The sequence below is a fragment of the Chiloscyllium plagiosum genome, unplaced genomic scaffold (assembly GCF_037043375.1).
Source record: "Chiloscyllium plagiosum isolate Xiang-an unplaced genomic scaffold, Cpla_swu_hap1 HiC_scaffold_4, whole genome shotgun sequence".
In the NCBI taxonomy this organism is placed as follows: domain Eukaryota; kingdom Metazoa; phylum Chordata; class Chondrichthyes; order Orectolobiformes; family Hemiscylliidae; genus Chiloscyllium; species Chiloscyllium plagiosum.
In genome coordinates this window covers 129,025,638-129,040,005 of record NW_028270142.1, presented here as the reverse complement: position 1 = coordinate 129,040,005, position 14,368 = coordinate 129,025,638, and the positions used below count along the sequence as shown (strand labels likewise).

Below are 14,368 nucleotides of genomic sequence, written 5' to 3'. Positions count from 1 at the left end.
GTGCAGAGGTGTACCACAGGGACCAGTGATATATTGTTTGCGATATATATAAATGATGCAGGTGAGAACGTATGGGGAGGATGGTAAATAATTTTCCAGATGACAGAGATTGGCCAGGTGGCTGACAGTGAGGAAGATGGTCTTAGGTTACAGGCAGATGGAATGTAACTCTGGTACAGGTGAGGTGATGTACTTTGGAAGAAGTAACAAAACATGGGAGTACTTAATGAATGGAAGGAGACAAGGATGCTCAGAGGACTTTGAGGTGGGGTTTGTCCACAACTTGCCGAAGGTGGTACAATAGGTTAATAGGGTAGTCGTAGGCTTGTCTTTATCCATTGAGACATAGAATAAAGGAGCAGAAAAGTTATGTTAGGACTGTACAAAACTTTGGTTGGAGTATTGTTCGTAATTCTGGTCACCACACTACAGGAAGGATGTGACTGAACTGGAGAGGCTGCAGAGGAGATTCACCAGGACATTGCTTGGGATGGAGAACTTCAAAATGGAGAGAGGCTGGACAGGCTCGAGTTGTTTTCTTTGGAGCAGAGAAAGCTGAGTGGGGACCAGATAGAAGTGTATAAGATTATGAGAGAGATGGAAAGGGTAAATAAAAGGCAGCTCTTCCCCCTAAGTTAGAAAGGCAATATCAAGAGAACACACTTTTAAGGCAGAAGGCTTAGAGTGGTCTTGAGGAACACCTTTTCACCCAATGAGTTATAGGGGTGTGGACTGCACTGTCTGGGTGGGTGGTTGATGTGGGTAACCTCACAACCTTTACAAAAGTACTTGAAGTGTCATAACTAATGGGCCTAGTGGGACTACTGTAGAATTGGTATATCTTTGACGGTATAGACCGAAGGACTGAAGGGCCATGTCCATACTATATGATCTATGATTCTAAGAAATGCTGACCTTACCTGTGAACCCGTATGAAAGAATTAAGAAAACAAAATTACCTAATTACTATGTGCCAAATCGACCTGGTACTAATAGATACATAGAAAGAAAAGTAAAAATATCACGTTCGTAAGATCATAGCTTGAGCACCGTGGACATCTCTGGTCATCATATACAAGGAAAAACAACGTCTTTTAAAAGAAGATACACCAGGATGTTACCAGGCAAAGGACAAAGGTTAAGAGGTACCTAATAGATATATTCAAGTTGACAGTTTTGACAAAGAAGATGAATGAGTCAATAACCACAGATTTCAAACCATTGACAAAACATCTCGAGGGTTGAGGCCTGCCCTTTCAAAGAGCCGACAGAGGCACAATGGTAGAATGGCTTCCTTCCATACTGTAAGGTTTGATCATTTTATGAAAGAAGAGAAAGGAATATTGCCAAGCCAATGGCAAGGCACAGGAATGTACCTTCAAACAGAGTCCCAAAGTAGATGAACAGGAGTTCACACCTGGGACCTCCCACAAGGCCGGCTCCTGGTTTCGGTTGCGTCCTCGGGGTGAGGAACCAGGTGACGGTGAGCCATTTCCCCTGAAGGTTGGAGGGAAAAAAAATGAAGATGTGTTCAACCACGTCACTCTGGTCCGTCTTCGATTCTCACTTTCATTCATCTTCCGCACCTGGGCGATCATAAAGGGCGGGATCTGCAAAAGACAAGTATAAAACTGCAGTCATTATTGCTGGAAGACATAATGGCCCAGAGTGATTTCTCTCAAAGTAGCAATGAGGCCAGTGATGCTCAGTCATTTTGAAACTAGCAAATGGAACAATGATTTCAGATGAAGGACTGAGGTGCAGCTAAACTTAAATTTCCAAACTTCATTGTCAGAGGCACCACACTCAGAACCACAGAACTGTTTTACAGCACAGGAGGTGGCTATTTGGACAATTGTGCCTGTTAACAGCCCTTCAAAAGTGAATTGAATTGAATTGAATTTGTTGTCACGTGTACCGAGGCACAGTGAAAAGCTTTGTCATTATCGAGTTGACGAGTTATTATCTAGTGCCCATCTCCTGCTTTTGCCCCCATACCCTTGCAAACAATTTCCTTTCAAATAAGCATCCAATGCCTATTTGTATAACTCAAACCCTCCATTCCCAGAATCATCCTGGTAAATCTTTTCTGAACCCTCTCCACTTTAACAATATCCTTCCTACAACAGGGCTGCCAGAACTGCACACAGTACTTTAGAATAGGCCTCACCAACGTCCAGTAAAACCTCAGCATGACATCCCAACTACTTGACATGATCCAGGACAAAGCAGCCTGTTTGATCAGCACCCCATCCATCACATTCAATACCCACCACTGAGTCAGAGTGACAGTTGTGTGTACCATCTGCAGGATGCACAGCAGTAGCAAGACTCCCAGGATAGCACTTTCCAAATCCACAATCCCTACCACCAAGAGGAACAATGGCTGGTAAGCTCTCCAACAACCAACTAACCATCTTGACATGGAAATAAATGGCTGCTCTTTCAGGGTCGCTAGGTCAAAATCCTAGAACGCCCTCTCTAACAGCACCACAGATGCGTCTACACTCCAAAGACTGCAGTGTTTAAAGTGACACCTCATCTACAAGGACAATTAGAGAAAAGAAATATGTGTTGGCCCAGCCAGTGATATCCACAAACAAATAAATAACAAAACCATTTTGCTGAGTGACATAACCAGATTAATGGACCAAAAGTCCTATTTCGTTCGCTCTTGGATTCACCCAATCCAGCAGTAAAAATGCACTTTCAAGTCAAAGAAGCTATATAATTTTGTACAGCAATCAGATTAAATTATTCAATTGTTACTAAATTGATAATTCTCCGATATTGCCCTTAGGTTTGCAGGAATGAAATATGAACATCCAGAATATCACACCCAGCAAACCAGGAGGAGAATCACAGGTGTTTGAACATAATTAGCTGTGTTTCTCCCCACGTTATTTGGACATTTATCCGCACCTGCCTACATCAGTCAGAAAGTGAACTGCCACTTCATTATCCCTGTTCAATGGGCATTGATTGGGTTGGTTGGCTAGACAGCTGGTTTGTGATACAGAATGATGCCAACAGAGCAGGTTCAAATCCCACGCTGACTGAGGTCGCCACAAAGATCCTTTCCTTTCAACCTCACCTCTCATCTGAGGAATGGTGACCCTTAGGTTAAACTCACCACCAATCCTCTGTCTCTCTCTCTCTCTTACGAGAGAGCTGCCCTATGGGACAATGGAAACTTTCCTTTACCCAATACTTCACTGCCAGTGAATAATCTTTATTCCTGGGTCCCACTTTTTGTTTTGCTTGCTGGTCGTAAAAATAAGGTTTAAAAGAAGTCTTGAAAACGCAATTATTTTTTGCCCCTATTAAGTTTCTCCTGGTTTGATCACACCAGTATCCTGAAAATTAGTGTTTATTTCCTGGATGTTCTAGGGCATTGCCCCAGCATTGGCAAAACCCAACCGGGATTTCGACTTGCATGTGAATTCCTGGCTGACTTGAAAGAGACTGAAAAGAAGTAGTGAAGAGTGCTGTCGGTTCACTCACAGTCCACAGGATGTCCTGGTATTTGATGAGAAGCTGCACGATGTTGGCAGCTTTGGTAGCGGCCTCTGCCTCTAGGTGGTTTCCACTCCTCCCTTTGCACATGAAGAGATTCGGGGCGACAATCATGGAGACATTCCAGAGGCTCATTCGGTTTTTGGCTTCGTTCGCTACGACCTTGCTGAGATATTCCAAGAAAGCCTGGAGGAGGGGGAGTGGGGGTTGGGATAGAGAAGGGGTTCAATTCAATGGTAATGAACATTCCTCTTGGAATTTGCCACTTTTTGATTTATATAAAATAAATATAAATTTGCGTTCCTAGTTTTACACTATTTTCAGAGGATCTGGGTGCCATACTGCTTTCAACATTTATAAACAGTGTACTGGGAATATATTTTGTACGACATACTCTTGGCTTATGAAATGAAATTATAACTCTCTGATTAAGGAATTTTGGACCAACTGTGAATGAACTGTGGAACAGCAAAGGAATATTAACTGAAATTTTCTTTCAGATTAGATTCCCTAACAGGGAAACAGGCCCTTCGGCCCACAAGTCCACACGAACCCTCTGAAGAATAACCCACTCAGACTCATTTCCTTACACTTACTCCTGAATAATGCATCTTACACAATGGACAATTTAGCATGGCCAATCCACCTGACCTGCACATCTTTGGACTGTGGGAGGAAACCAGAGTGCCCGGAGGAAACCCACGCAGACACAGGGGGAAGGTGACAGTCATCCGAGGCTGGAATTGAACCCGGGTCCCTGCCACTATGAGGCAGCAGTGCTAACCACCAAGCCACCATGCTCACTTTCTAATACCAAGCTACTTTTCAATCCTGCCAACTAACGAGACCTTCACTTTGCTGGTATCGCGTTGGGCTGCTCACATCGCAGAGGACAGAGTCCAAGCCTGTGCAGTTCTGTGAGTGACCCAATTAGTCCCACTCTCCCGTTCTCCACCCTACTAACAGGTATGGGACGTGGGGCGGCACGGTGGCTCAGTGGTTAGCACTGCTGCCTCATAGCGTCAGGGACCTGTGTTCAATTCCAGCCTCAGGAGACTGTGTGGAGTTTGCACGTTCTCCCTGTGTCTGTGCAGGTTTCCTCTGAGTGTTCCAGTTTCCTCCCGCAATCCAAAGATGTGCGGGTCAGGTGAACTGGCTGTGCTAAATTCCCCATAGTGTTCAGGGATGTGTTAGTTAGGGGTGAATATAGAGTAATTGGGTAGGGGAATGGGTTTGGGTGGGTTACTCTTCAGAGTGTCAGTGTGGACTTGTTGGGCCAAAGGGTCTGTTTCCACACTGTAGGGATTCTATGATTCTATATTGTTACGTTGCTGCCAAGAATTATATTCAAAATACAAGAGGGTCATCAATTCTCAGTGGGTGCTGGATTACTTGAAGTGTGAGAACTGCACAGTGCAATTGCTGCTCACTATGTGGTGAGTGATATTTTTACTAACCACAGAACATGTTGTCACTGAAAAGGGCATGGATCAAGTTGTAGCTAATAACTGAATCAAAGTGAGAAATTAGATGCATATGATGTTTTGAGACAACTGAGATTGGAATAACTTGCTTCAACTCAGTAACCACTGGCTGAGTGAACATTTATAGCCTATCCCTAATTGTTGTTTAAACACAGTGGTTTGTTAAATCCATTCAGAAGGGAGTTACCCATATTACTGCATCTGGTCCTTACCAAGTTGAGCCTGGCTTGTTACAACATCCAACAGTGATTAGGCTAACTTCTGATTCTAGACTGACACTGAATTCAAATTTCACCAAATACCATGGTGGTATTTGAATCTACATCCTTGGTATTAGTCTGGGTCCAATGGATTACTGATCCAGTGACAATACCACTCTACACCACTGATCCATATTCTTGAGGAGATGACGGTAAGCCACCTTCTTAATCCTTGGTGCAAACTGAGTGACTTTGAGCTCTTCAGTCAACCATGTTGCTGTGGGCCTGGAGTCACGCATAAGGCAGAGTTTTGAATGACAGTCCAAAAGCTTCACAGGGACATTTCTGACAACGTTCCCACTGTTTTTCTAGAACAGGGAGTTAGTGCTGTAATTGGTGTGTTTGGGCCCTCAGATCAACTGCATGGCACAAAGCTGCAAGGGATTGAGACCAACATTTTATCTAATGAACTGAATTTAAGTTGTCCAGTGTGCTGTGGTGGGATATGAATTCCTGATTTGATCATTACTCCCCAGACTCTGGATTACTGGCCCAGTAACACAACCACTACTGAATATTGTGACTTTTTTTTCTAAAATCTGTTAATGGGATGCCCATCCCCCATTGCCCTTAAGTGGAGTATCCTGCTGGATAGTTAAGTCAACTACTGATATATTCTGCTGTTCATCCTCTTCAGCTGAGCATCAACTAAGGTCAAACTCTTCCCCTTTCAGTCATGCATACCTTGATAGTGTCTCTATTGGGATCAGGCAGTAACATGATAATAAGATGCAGAGCTTGTATCTGCAACTTGATTGGTGAGATATCTGAAACCAAAACAAAAGATGATTGTTCAGATGCAAAACATCATTTTATGCATAAACAGAAAGGAAAACTTGTTATTTAAGAATGAAGTTAATGTCCCAACTATCTCCCACAGGGTGTAAAAAATCCCACGCTAAGTCAAGGTAAAGTCACCATAGTCTTACCAGACCATAGGGCTACTCTCTCATTCGCGAGAGATAACCAGTGGTGTTCAACATGATGTCATACACCTTCAGGCAAGGGAAGGGTTGAGAAGGAGTGTCCTCCTTGATAACCTCAGACATTGTGGGAATTGAACCCACGCTGTTGGCATCACTCTTCATTGCAAGACAGCCATCCAGCTAACTGAGCTAACCAACTATGTTACTGTTTCAAAGAAACACTTTCCAGTGTCCTAGCAATTCTTATCCCCTCGGGCGACTGTCTGTGCGGAGTTTCCACATTCTCCCCCTGTCTACATGGGAGAATTTAGCCAGTCCAAAGATGTGTAGTGTATGTGGACTGGCTAAATTGTCACTCAACATTAATTATGAGATTAGCATCTGATTAAAATTAAATTACTGTACACATCATTCAACAAGTCACAACGTTTTCAATGACTGGGATCATCAGCCTTAAAACGCACAGTTTTGGTATTTCAGTCGTTTCCAATTGATAGCACACTGTGGGGGTTTCAACGGGGCACACAATGTGATCACACAGAATCACAAGCAACTTTGTACATGTAATCATATATAGACAGGTTCCTAAAGTAATCGGCTATGGAGGAGTAACACTTTGCAATAGTAATGACAGTTAATATTCCACCAAAGTCCTGGCAATGATGTCTGTAACTGGCAGACAGGAAAAAAAAGCACAAAGTAGGGTGAAATGCAAACTTGTCCAAGTTTCAAACATCAATATACAGATTGTTCTGCTATAATGCGTGCTTCGTTAAAGCAAATTTGCTGTAACGCAATTGATGAACTGGGGACACTGTTTCAAATGCACCAACTTGTAAAAAGTGTCTTGGCTGTAACCTGATTACATTGCTAACATTTTAAGTGCTTTTTTTAAAGCGTGATTTTTCTGTAATGATGGTTTGCACAAGAATACAACCATCGCGTTAAAGAAGAACTACCTGTATCGTTGAATGTGGGACGGGGGAGGAAGAATACTTATGTGTGAACACGTCTGCAAGGATAAATACACGTCACAAAGATGAAAAAATGATACAAATATACTGAAGTTAACAAAGTCCTACTTTGCACCGCGACAAATGCTGGAAGGTATTCCGCAGTCAGTAAAGGGTAAGGCAGTTCTCGGATGAAGGTCTTCAGCAGGCAGGCGACATCATTGTGATGGATTTGGTCCCAGTCAAAGGTGTCATTGTAAAATTTTGCCTCCAACTCTTGTCGATAATTCTGTAAATGAAAGTTACATCAGTTTGAATCCAACTCATCTTGTGGGTTTAACAGCATGTTAAACGCGTAGCCAAGGTTGCCGGAACTTAATATTGAATGCTACAGAGGATGGCCACAAAGTAAATCCTACCTTTGGTGAAGGATATCATATAGGAAGAAGATGTACATGTTTCCTACCCATAATTAAACTGAACCAGAATGAGTTTGGGTCCTTAAATGAATGAACTATAACTGAACTGATCTGAGGGGCAGAATGGCCTATCCATGTTGCTAATGTTCTTCTGCAATATCTGCTATCATATATAATTATTTTAAACATCTTTTTAAAATTCCCGTATAGCAATGGAGAAAGATTGGTGTTAAGGAACATTATTATTTTAATTTCAATTCCCTTTTCTTCAGTAATACTTCTCCTTCAGTTCATGAAATATAATTTTACACTAAATATTTAACAGCAAATCATTTGCATTCCTCGTCATTGAAGGCAGACAGAATAACCCACTTAATAAATTCCACTTTGAACATCCATAGAGTCATTCAGCACGGAAACAGACATTTCGGTCCAATTCATTCATGTCAACCAAGTTTCCCAATTTAAACTATTCCCAATTGGCTGCATTTGGCCCATATCCTTCTAAACCTTTCCTATTCATGTACCTGTCCAATTTTTTTTAAAAATGGTGTAACTGTACCTGCATCTACCACTTCCTCTGGCAGTTCATTTCACATATGAACCCTTAGGTCTGTTTTAAATTTGTCTTCTCTAAAAATATGCCCTCAGATTTTGAACTCCCCCCACCTCAGGGAAAATATTTTCATTATTGATCTTATCTATGCCTCTCTTTATTTTATAAACCTCTACAACGTCACTCCTCAAACTCCTACGCTCCAGTAAAAAACATCCCAGCCTGTCCTTATAACTCAAATTCTCCAGTCCAGCAATACGTTGGTCTATCTGTTCAGAACCCTCTACAATTTAATAATATTCTGCCTATAGCAGGGCTGATCTGCTTTAGGACTGAGCGTGCATTGAGCATTCACTCACTTGCATTTCACCTTTGCATTTCGTGCAAGGTGTATGATTTAAGTAAATGTATGATTTATTTTACAGTTTGCATTTTGAACTAGTGGCATGTGGGCTTCGGTCTGTGTGTTTGTGGGAGTTTAATCATAAACTTTTTCACTATTTGTGGAACCAGAATTTTTAAAATCCAGTTTGAGAGAGGAAGTCCATGTGGTGATAATGAGGATTTGTTTGATTGGAAACAGCTTTACGTCAGAGAGGTGATGCCTAGTTGTATTATCGCTAGACTGTTAATCCAGAGACCTCGGCAATGTTCTGGGGACCCAGGTTGAATCCCTCCATGGCAGACGGTTCACTAAGTCATTTAGCAAAGGAAACCGCCATCCTAACCTGGTCTGGACTACATGTGACTCTGGACCCACAGTAATATGGTTGACTCTTGACCACCCTCTGAGATTGGCAATGTATGCTGAACTAACCACCCTCATCCCGTGAATGAATTAAAAACAAAACCAAAGTGGGCAAAGCAAATAGTGAGGAAAATTATTTTGCTTTCCATTAAGACAGGTTTTTTTGGCACATTGTGGTGACGTCACTGGGCTAGTCATCCAGAGACCCAGGCTAATGCTCCAGCAACATGGGTTCAAGTCCCACCATAGCAGCTAGTAAAGGTCGTATTTGTTGAATAAATGCGGAATGAAATGGTAGTCTCAGTGAGGTGACCATGATTGTCGTAAACCCTCATCTGGTTCGCTAACCTCTTTTAGGAAATTAACTCTGCCATCGTTACCTCCGTGTGACTGCTGCCTCACAGCAATGCGCTTGACCCTTAACTACCCTCTGAAATAGTCAAGCAAGCCACTCAGTTCAAGGACAATTAAACCATTTTAAACAGTGTATACATGCTGCCTGAAAAACTAGGGCTGTATGTAACTAGGGCAACAGGGTTAATATTGCACTCCTTAATAGTGCTCCAAAAATGTACTTTTGACAAATGGGTTATGTAAATCTTGAACTTTTCCAACTGCACTCTGGTGCTAAGGAACCTCACTAATCCTTGGAAAATGGTAGAAAATTGCCTAATTTTCCAAGAACAAGATTCCTCATTTCTGGTGTGCAGCCAAAAACATTTTTCTAAAGGTTAAGACCCTACTTAACAGATTGGAATATTCCTTTTGAGCCCTTAGTCAGATTGTGCCATACTCACTCCCAAGTCACAAGGATACACAGCCTTCATCCTTTCAGTCTGCCAACCAGTGGCAGTCTCTGCGTGAGATTTTAAATGTGACTCGCCACACGACAACGTCCAGTCCTTGATAAAAGGGATTTATTTCCCTGTGATACTTGAGGCAAGGTTAGGATCCCCTCTATCACAAGAGAGATGTCAAAGCACAGGGAATGTATGAATGTGGAATGTTGGTGGGCTAGTGTGGAGTAGGAGTTTTCCAAATCCTATTAATTCATCTGTTTTTCGACGGAACTGGTCTCCTAAACAGTGCACACACAATTTGTAATCTTCCAATGCACTTATAAGGCAGCAGGGGAGTCATAAACAGACAGCTAAAGGAAATACTTGGTGGATTAGTCACTCATCAGTGTCTTCCACTTCTCTAAACAGCTTCATTTTTTTTTACAAAGCAACAGAAAAGAAAACGGCATACTTCAGTTAAAGAAGGAGACACCTCTAGAAGACTAATCTTGATACTTCCCCACGTCATTGACCAAACAATGGGGTTTAAAGCGAGTAACAATTTCTCTATGGATATGTAGGGTCTTGGGGTGCTATAGCATTGGCATACAACAAAACAGAGTTAGTAACTAAATAGTTATTCATGTTATTGTAGGGATCAAGTAAACAATGTACATTCAAGTATACTTCAATTAATGTCATGACATTTGCATCAATATTGGGCTTTTTTTTTACTTTCTTAATTCATTCATTGGATGTTGGTGCCACTGGCTGGTCCAGCATTCATTTCCCATCCCTAATTGCCCAAAGGGCAGTTAAGAATCAACCACATGGTTGTGAGTCTGGAGTCACGTTTGGACTAGATAAGGATGGCAGACTTACTTGCCTATAGGACATTAGTGAACCAGACAGAGTTCTTCAGCAATTGAAGGGGTTGCACTGTCACCATCAGACTAGCTTCTTATTCCAGACTTTTGTCAGATTCAAATCCCTATCCCACATTGAAGGATCTTTGTTAGTTATTCTCAAAGCTGAAAGCAGGGGTCTGAGGCGAACAGAGGTAGGGTCAGAGTGGCAAGTAGAGTGGGAGGGGAGGGGTATGTGTGGGGAGCAGAGAGGGAGGGGGAGGATGGAGATCAGGTCGGGAGGGGCAGGGTGGGGAGCAGAGAGGTGGGGGAGGGGCAGGGGTGGGGGGCAGAGAGGGAAGGGGAGGATGGGGATCAGGACGGGAGGGGCAGGGTAGGAAGCAGAATGGGAGGGGGAGGGGCAGGGACGGGGAGCAAAGAGCAAGGGGGAGGGTGGGGAGCAGAGGGGGAGGGGAAGGGTGGTGAGCAGAGATGGAGATCAGAGAGGGGGAGTGGGGGTGGGGATCCGAGAGGGAGGTGCAGGATGGGGATCAGAGAGGGGAGGGGAGGGGGAGGGTGGGGATCAGAGAGGGAGTGGGAGGATGGGGAGCAGAGAGGGAGAGGGGGGGTTGGGGAGCAGAGTGGAGGGGAGGGGGAGGGGTAGGGGTGGGGAGCAGAGAGAGAGGGAGAGGATGGGAATCAGGACGGGAGGGACAGGGTAGGGAGCAGAGAGGGAGCGGGAGGGTGCGGAGCAGAGGGGGAGGGGCAAGGTGGAGATCAGAGAGGGAGGGGCAGGATGGGGATCAGAGAGGGAGGGCGAGGGGGGTGGGGATCAGTGAGGGAGGGGGGAGGGGGAGGGTGGGGTGGGGATCAGAGAGGGTACTGAAGGATGGGGAGAGGGAGGGACAGGATGGGGAGCAGAGAGGGAGGGGAGGGGGAGGGTAGTGATGGGGAGCAGAGGGGGAGGGAGTGGATGGGGAGCAGAGAGGGAGCAGGAGGATGGGGAGCAGAGAGGGAGAGGGAGGATGGGGATCAGAGAGGGAGGGACAGGGTGGGGAGCAGAGAGGGAAGGGAGGGGGAGGGTGGGGATGGGGATCAGAGAGGGAGGGACAGGGTGGGGAGCAGAGAGGGAGGGGCAGGGTGGGGAGCAGAGAGGGAGCGGGAGGGTGGGGAGCAGAGGGGAGCGGGAGGGGGAGGGTGGGGAGCAGAGAGCGAGGGGGAGGGTGGGGGTCAGAGAGGGAGCGGGGGGGTGGGGAGCAGAGGGGGAGGGGGAGGGGAGGAGCAGAGAGGGAGTGGGTGGGTGGGGAGCAGAGGTGGCGGGGGAGGGGGGGATCAAAGCAGGAATAGGTAATGGGGCTTGGCTGAATTCTCTGGCCACAATTAGTCTCTTGAAACACAAGCCGCTACTTGGTTGACAGCTGTGGCTGCAATTCCAGCAAGGTTTGTTTACACCAGGTACAACAGCTCCAAGTGTGTTGCAGTTTGAGCTTTAGAAAATTTTAATTATCTGTACTATTGACACTCTTATTGATCAGCAGTAAGAACATTTTTTAAATACTAGTGAAAACCTATCACTGAATGACTTCTTTTAAATACAGAACTGTTGCTAGAGTTCACCATGTCTATGTGGTATATAGTGAGTGAATGGCTATAGGACCATGAGGGTCTACAAGAGGGGGGACATTAGGAGGACAAATAGGTATAGAAAGTGGTAGATAAGATGGCATGTATGGAATTGGCAAGTGTGTAGCTGACCTGAAAATGTTTATCTCCACTTTCTTGCCTTTTCCCCATAATCTTTCAGCAATTGGAATCCACTGGAATCAACTCTTATCCAAACAACAAGCTTTTCCTTCAGAAGGGGAGATTACCCACAAGGTGATGAATGAGAAGTGAATCCTACCTTCACTCGAGAGGCAGACCCTGGAACCCGGAGAATTCCTTCAGCATCCAAACCAGTTTGTTCCATTCTTGACAAAAGCTAGGACAAGGAATTATTACATATTTAATCAACTTTCATGATGGCAACCTAGTTAAGCCGAAGTCACAAGCCATTAAATCACCCCATCAGCCCCCAGACCCAATCCCAAGTCTGTGTGGTTATCTCCATCACCAGGTCCACTTCCTCCCTCTACCATAACATAGTCCTCACCTACTGCTAAACCTCTAATGCTTTTGTTACCTACTGACTATTTTAATGCTCTCCTAGCAGACCTCCTACCTTCAAAATTTAAGCTCACCCAGATCTCTGTTGCCTTTATGCTAACTTGCACTATGTCAGGTTGACTACTACTCACTTACAGACATTGGCAACTTATTACAGATTTTAAAAAATGCACATGTTTTTAAATCTCATCATGGTTTTACTCCTTCTCTCTCTCTCTCTCTCTCTCTAGGCCTACTTGGAACTTTATAAATACCTTGCTTTAGTAAACATCTCTCTTACATCCTCCAGATAAGAATTCTCAACGGGATGGAGGAAATAAAAATCTTCATCTGTTTAACACATAGACTAAGAAAGGTCATTGCTTCTGTAAAATAAAACTCGACCCGAGTGACTCATGCGATAGGCCTTGTGCTTTCTTGTGTTAATGATCCTGAACAAGTCAAGTCCTCACAGAATATCCACATCAGTTAACTCCGCTTTTGCCAATCCCCTACTCCCCCACCTGACAGCTTTACATTTAACAAAGGGACCCACACAAAACACTAAGGACGATGACGTGCTGCAGCCCACTAAGTGCTTCTCCGCTGGGTCCAAGCCAGGGATAATGCTTTGTGACTTAATTGCTTAAAAGCTTGCATTCTCTGCTTGCACCCCAACACTCACTCTAACAGCTGAACTGCCAGCTGCCTGCACACTTACAAGGCACTCTCTTTCCAAAAGGTATCAGCAATTTTGCAGTTTATGGTTTGCACAGTTCCCTTCACAATGCACTACCTAAAGACTGGTGCCTAAACTGACTGCTGTGCTCCAACGATTGGACTGAGGCCTGGACAACTGAGGCGCCTGTACTCATCCTGACTCGCAGATTCAGACCCTCATGGGAGACGAGGTCAGCATTCCATTTTCGAGGATGCTGCAAATCTTAGGTGATATATGGGGCGGCACAGTGGCTCAGTGATTAGCACTGCTGCCTCACAGCACCAGGGTCCCAGGTTTGATTCCAACCTCGGGTGACTGTCTATGTGGAGTTTGCACATTCTACCAGTGTCTGCATGGGTTTCCTCCCACAGTCCAAAGATGTGCAGGTCAAGTGAATTGGCCTTGCTAAAATGCCCACAGTGTTAGGTGCATTAATCAGAGGGAAATGGGTCTGGCTGGGTTATACTTTGAAATGTCGGTGTAGACTGGTTGGGCCGAAGGGCCTGTTTCCACATTGTAGGGAATCTAATCATATTGTCCCTTCTGTGCTCATTAGGTAATCCATTGGGTACATGCATTCCTTACTTTCAATGCAATGCCTGGATCAATTTAATGGTGATGTCACTAAAGACAGGAAATGGACATAGTGACCATCGGATAACTCTAAGCTAAGTGTCGCCGTGGTAGTATCCCTACCTCTGGAATGGGAGGCTTGGGTTCAAGTCCCGCTTGCTCCAGAAGTGTTTAGTAACATCTCTGAACAAGTTGATTTGAAAAATGGGTTAAATTTTTTTAAAAACTCCAAACTAAAATAGTTTTAACCAGAATATTAACTGGGGCACATTACAGAGAGCAAATTAAAGGATAATGAAGTTTTTTTAATGCACAGTTTTGTTGAGAGTTCACTTTCAAATGTTATGGAACAAATGGAGCTATGAAATCAAACAGAAATGACTCAAAAACAAATCAACTCAGTTTACAGCCCGGAAGAAGCATAAAATGTGTCCAAGATCACA

The 14,368-nt window shown here is 44.2% G+C and overlaps 1 protein-coding gene across 5 annotated transcripts in view; it reads right to left on the bottom strand.

Moving 5' to 3' along the window:
• The window catches only part of arhgap28 (Rho GTPase activating protein 28), a 189,820-nt gene that overhangs the window by 14,989 nt on the left and 160,463 nt on the right, over window positions 1-14,368 (bottom strand). For all 5 annotated transcript variants that reach the window (XM_087986671.1, XM_043687786.2, XM_087986670.1 and 2 more), the window contains exons 8-12: window positions 12,390-12,467; window positions 7,269-7,428; window positions 5,945-6,027; window positions 3,505-3,702; window positions 1,377-1,610 (exon numbers count right to left, since the gene is read on the bottom strand). In XM_087986671.1, the coding sequence (XP_087842797.1) occupies window positions 1,377-1,610; window positions 3,505-3,702; window positions 5,945-6,027; window positions 7,269-7,428; window positions 12,390-12,467 (753 nt within the window). The remainder of the gene's footprint in view (window positions 1-1,376; window positions 1,611-3,504; window positions 3,703-5,944; window positions 6,028-7,268; window positions 7,429-12,389; window positions 12,468-14,368) is intronic.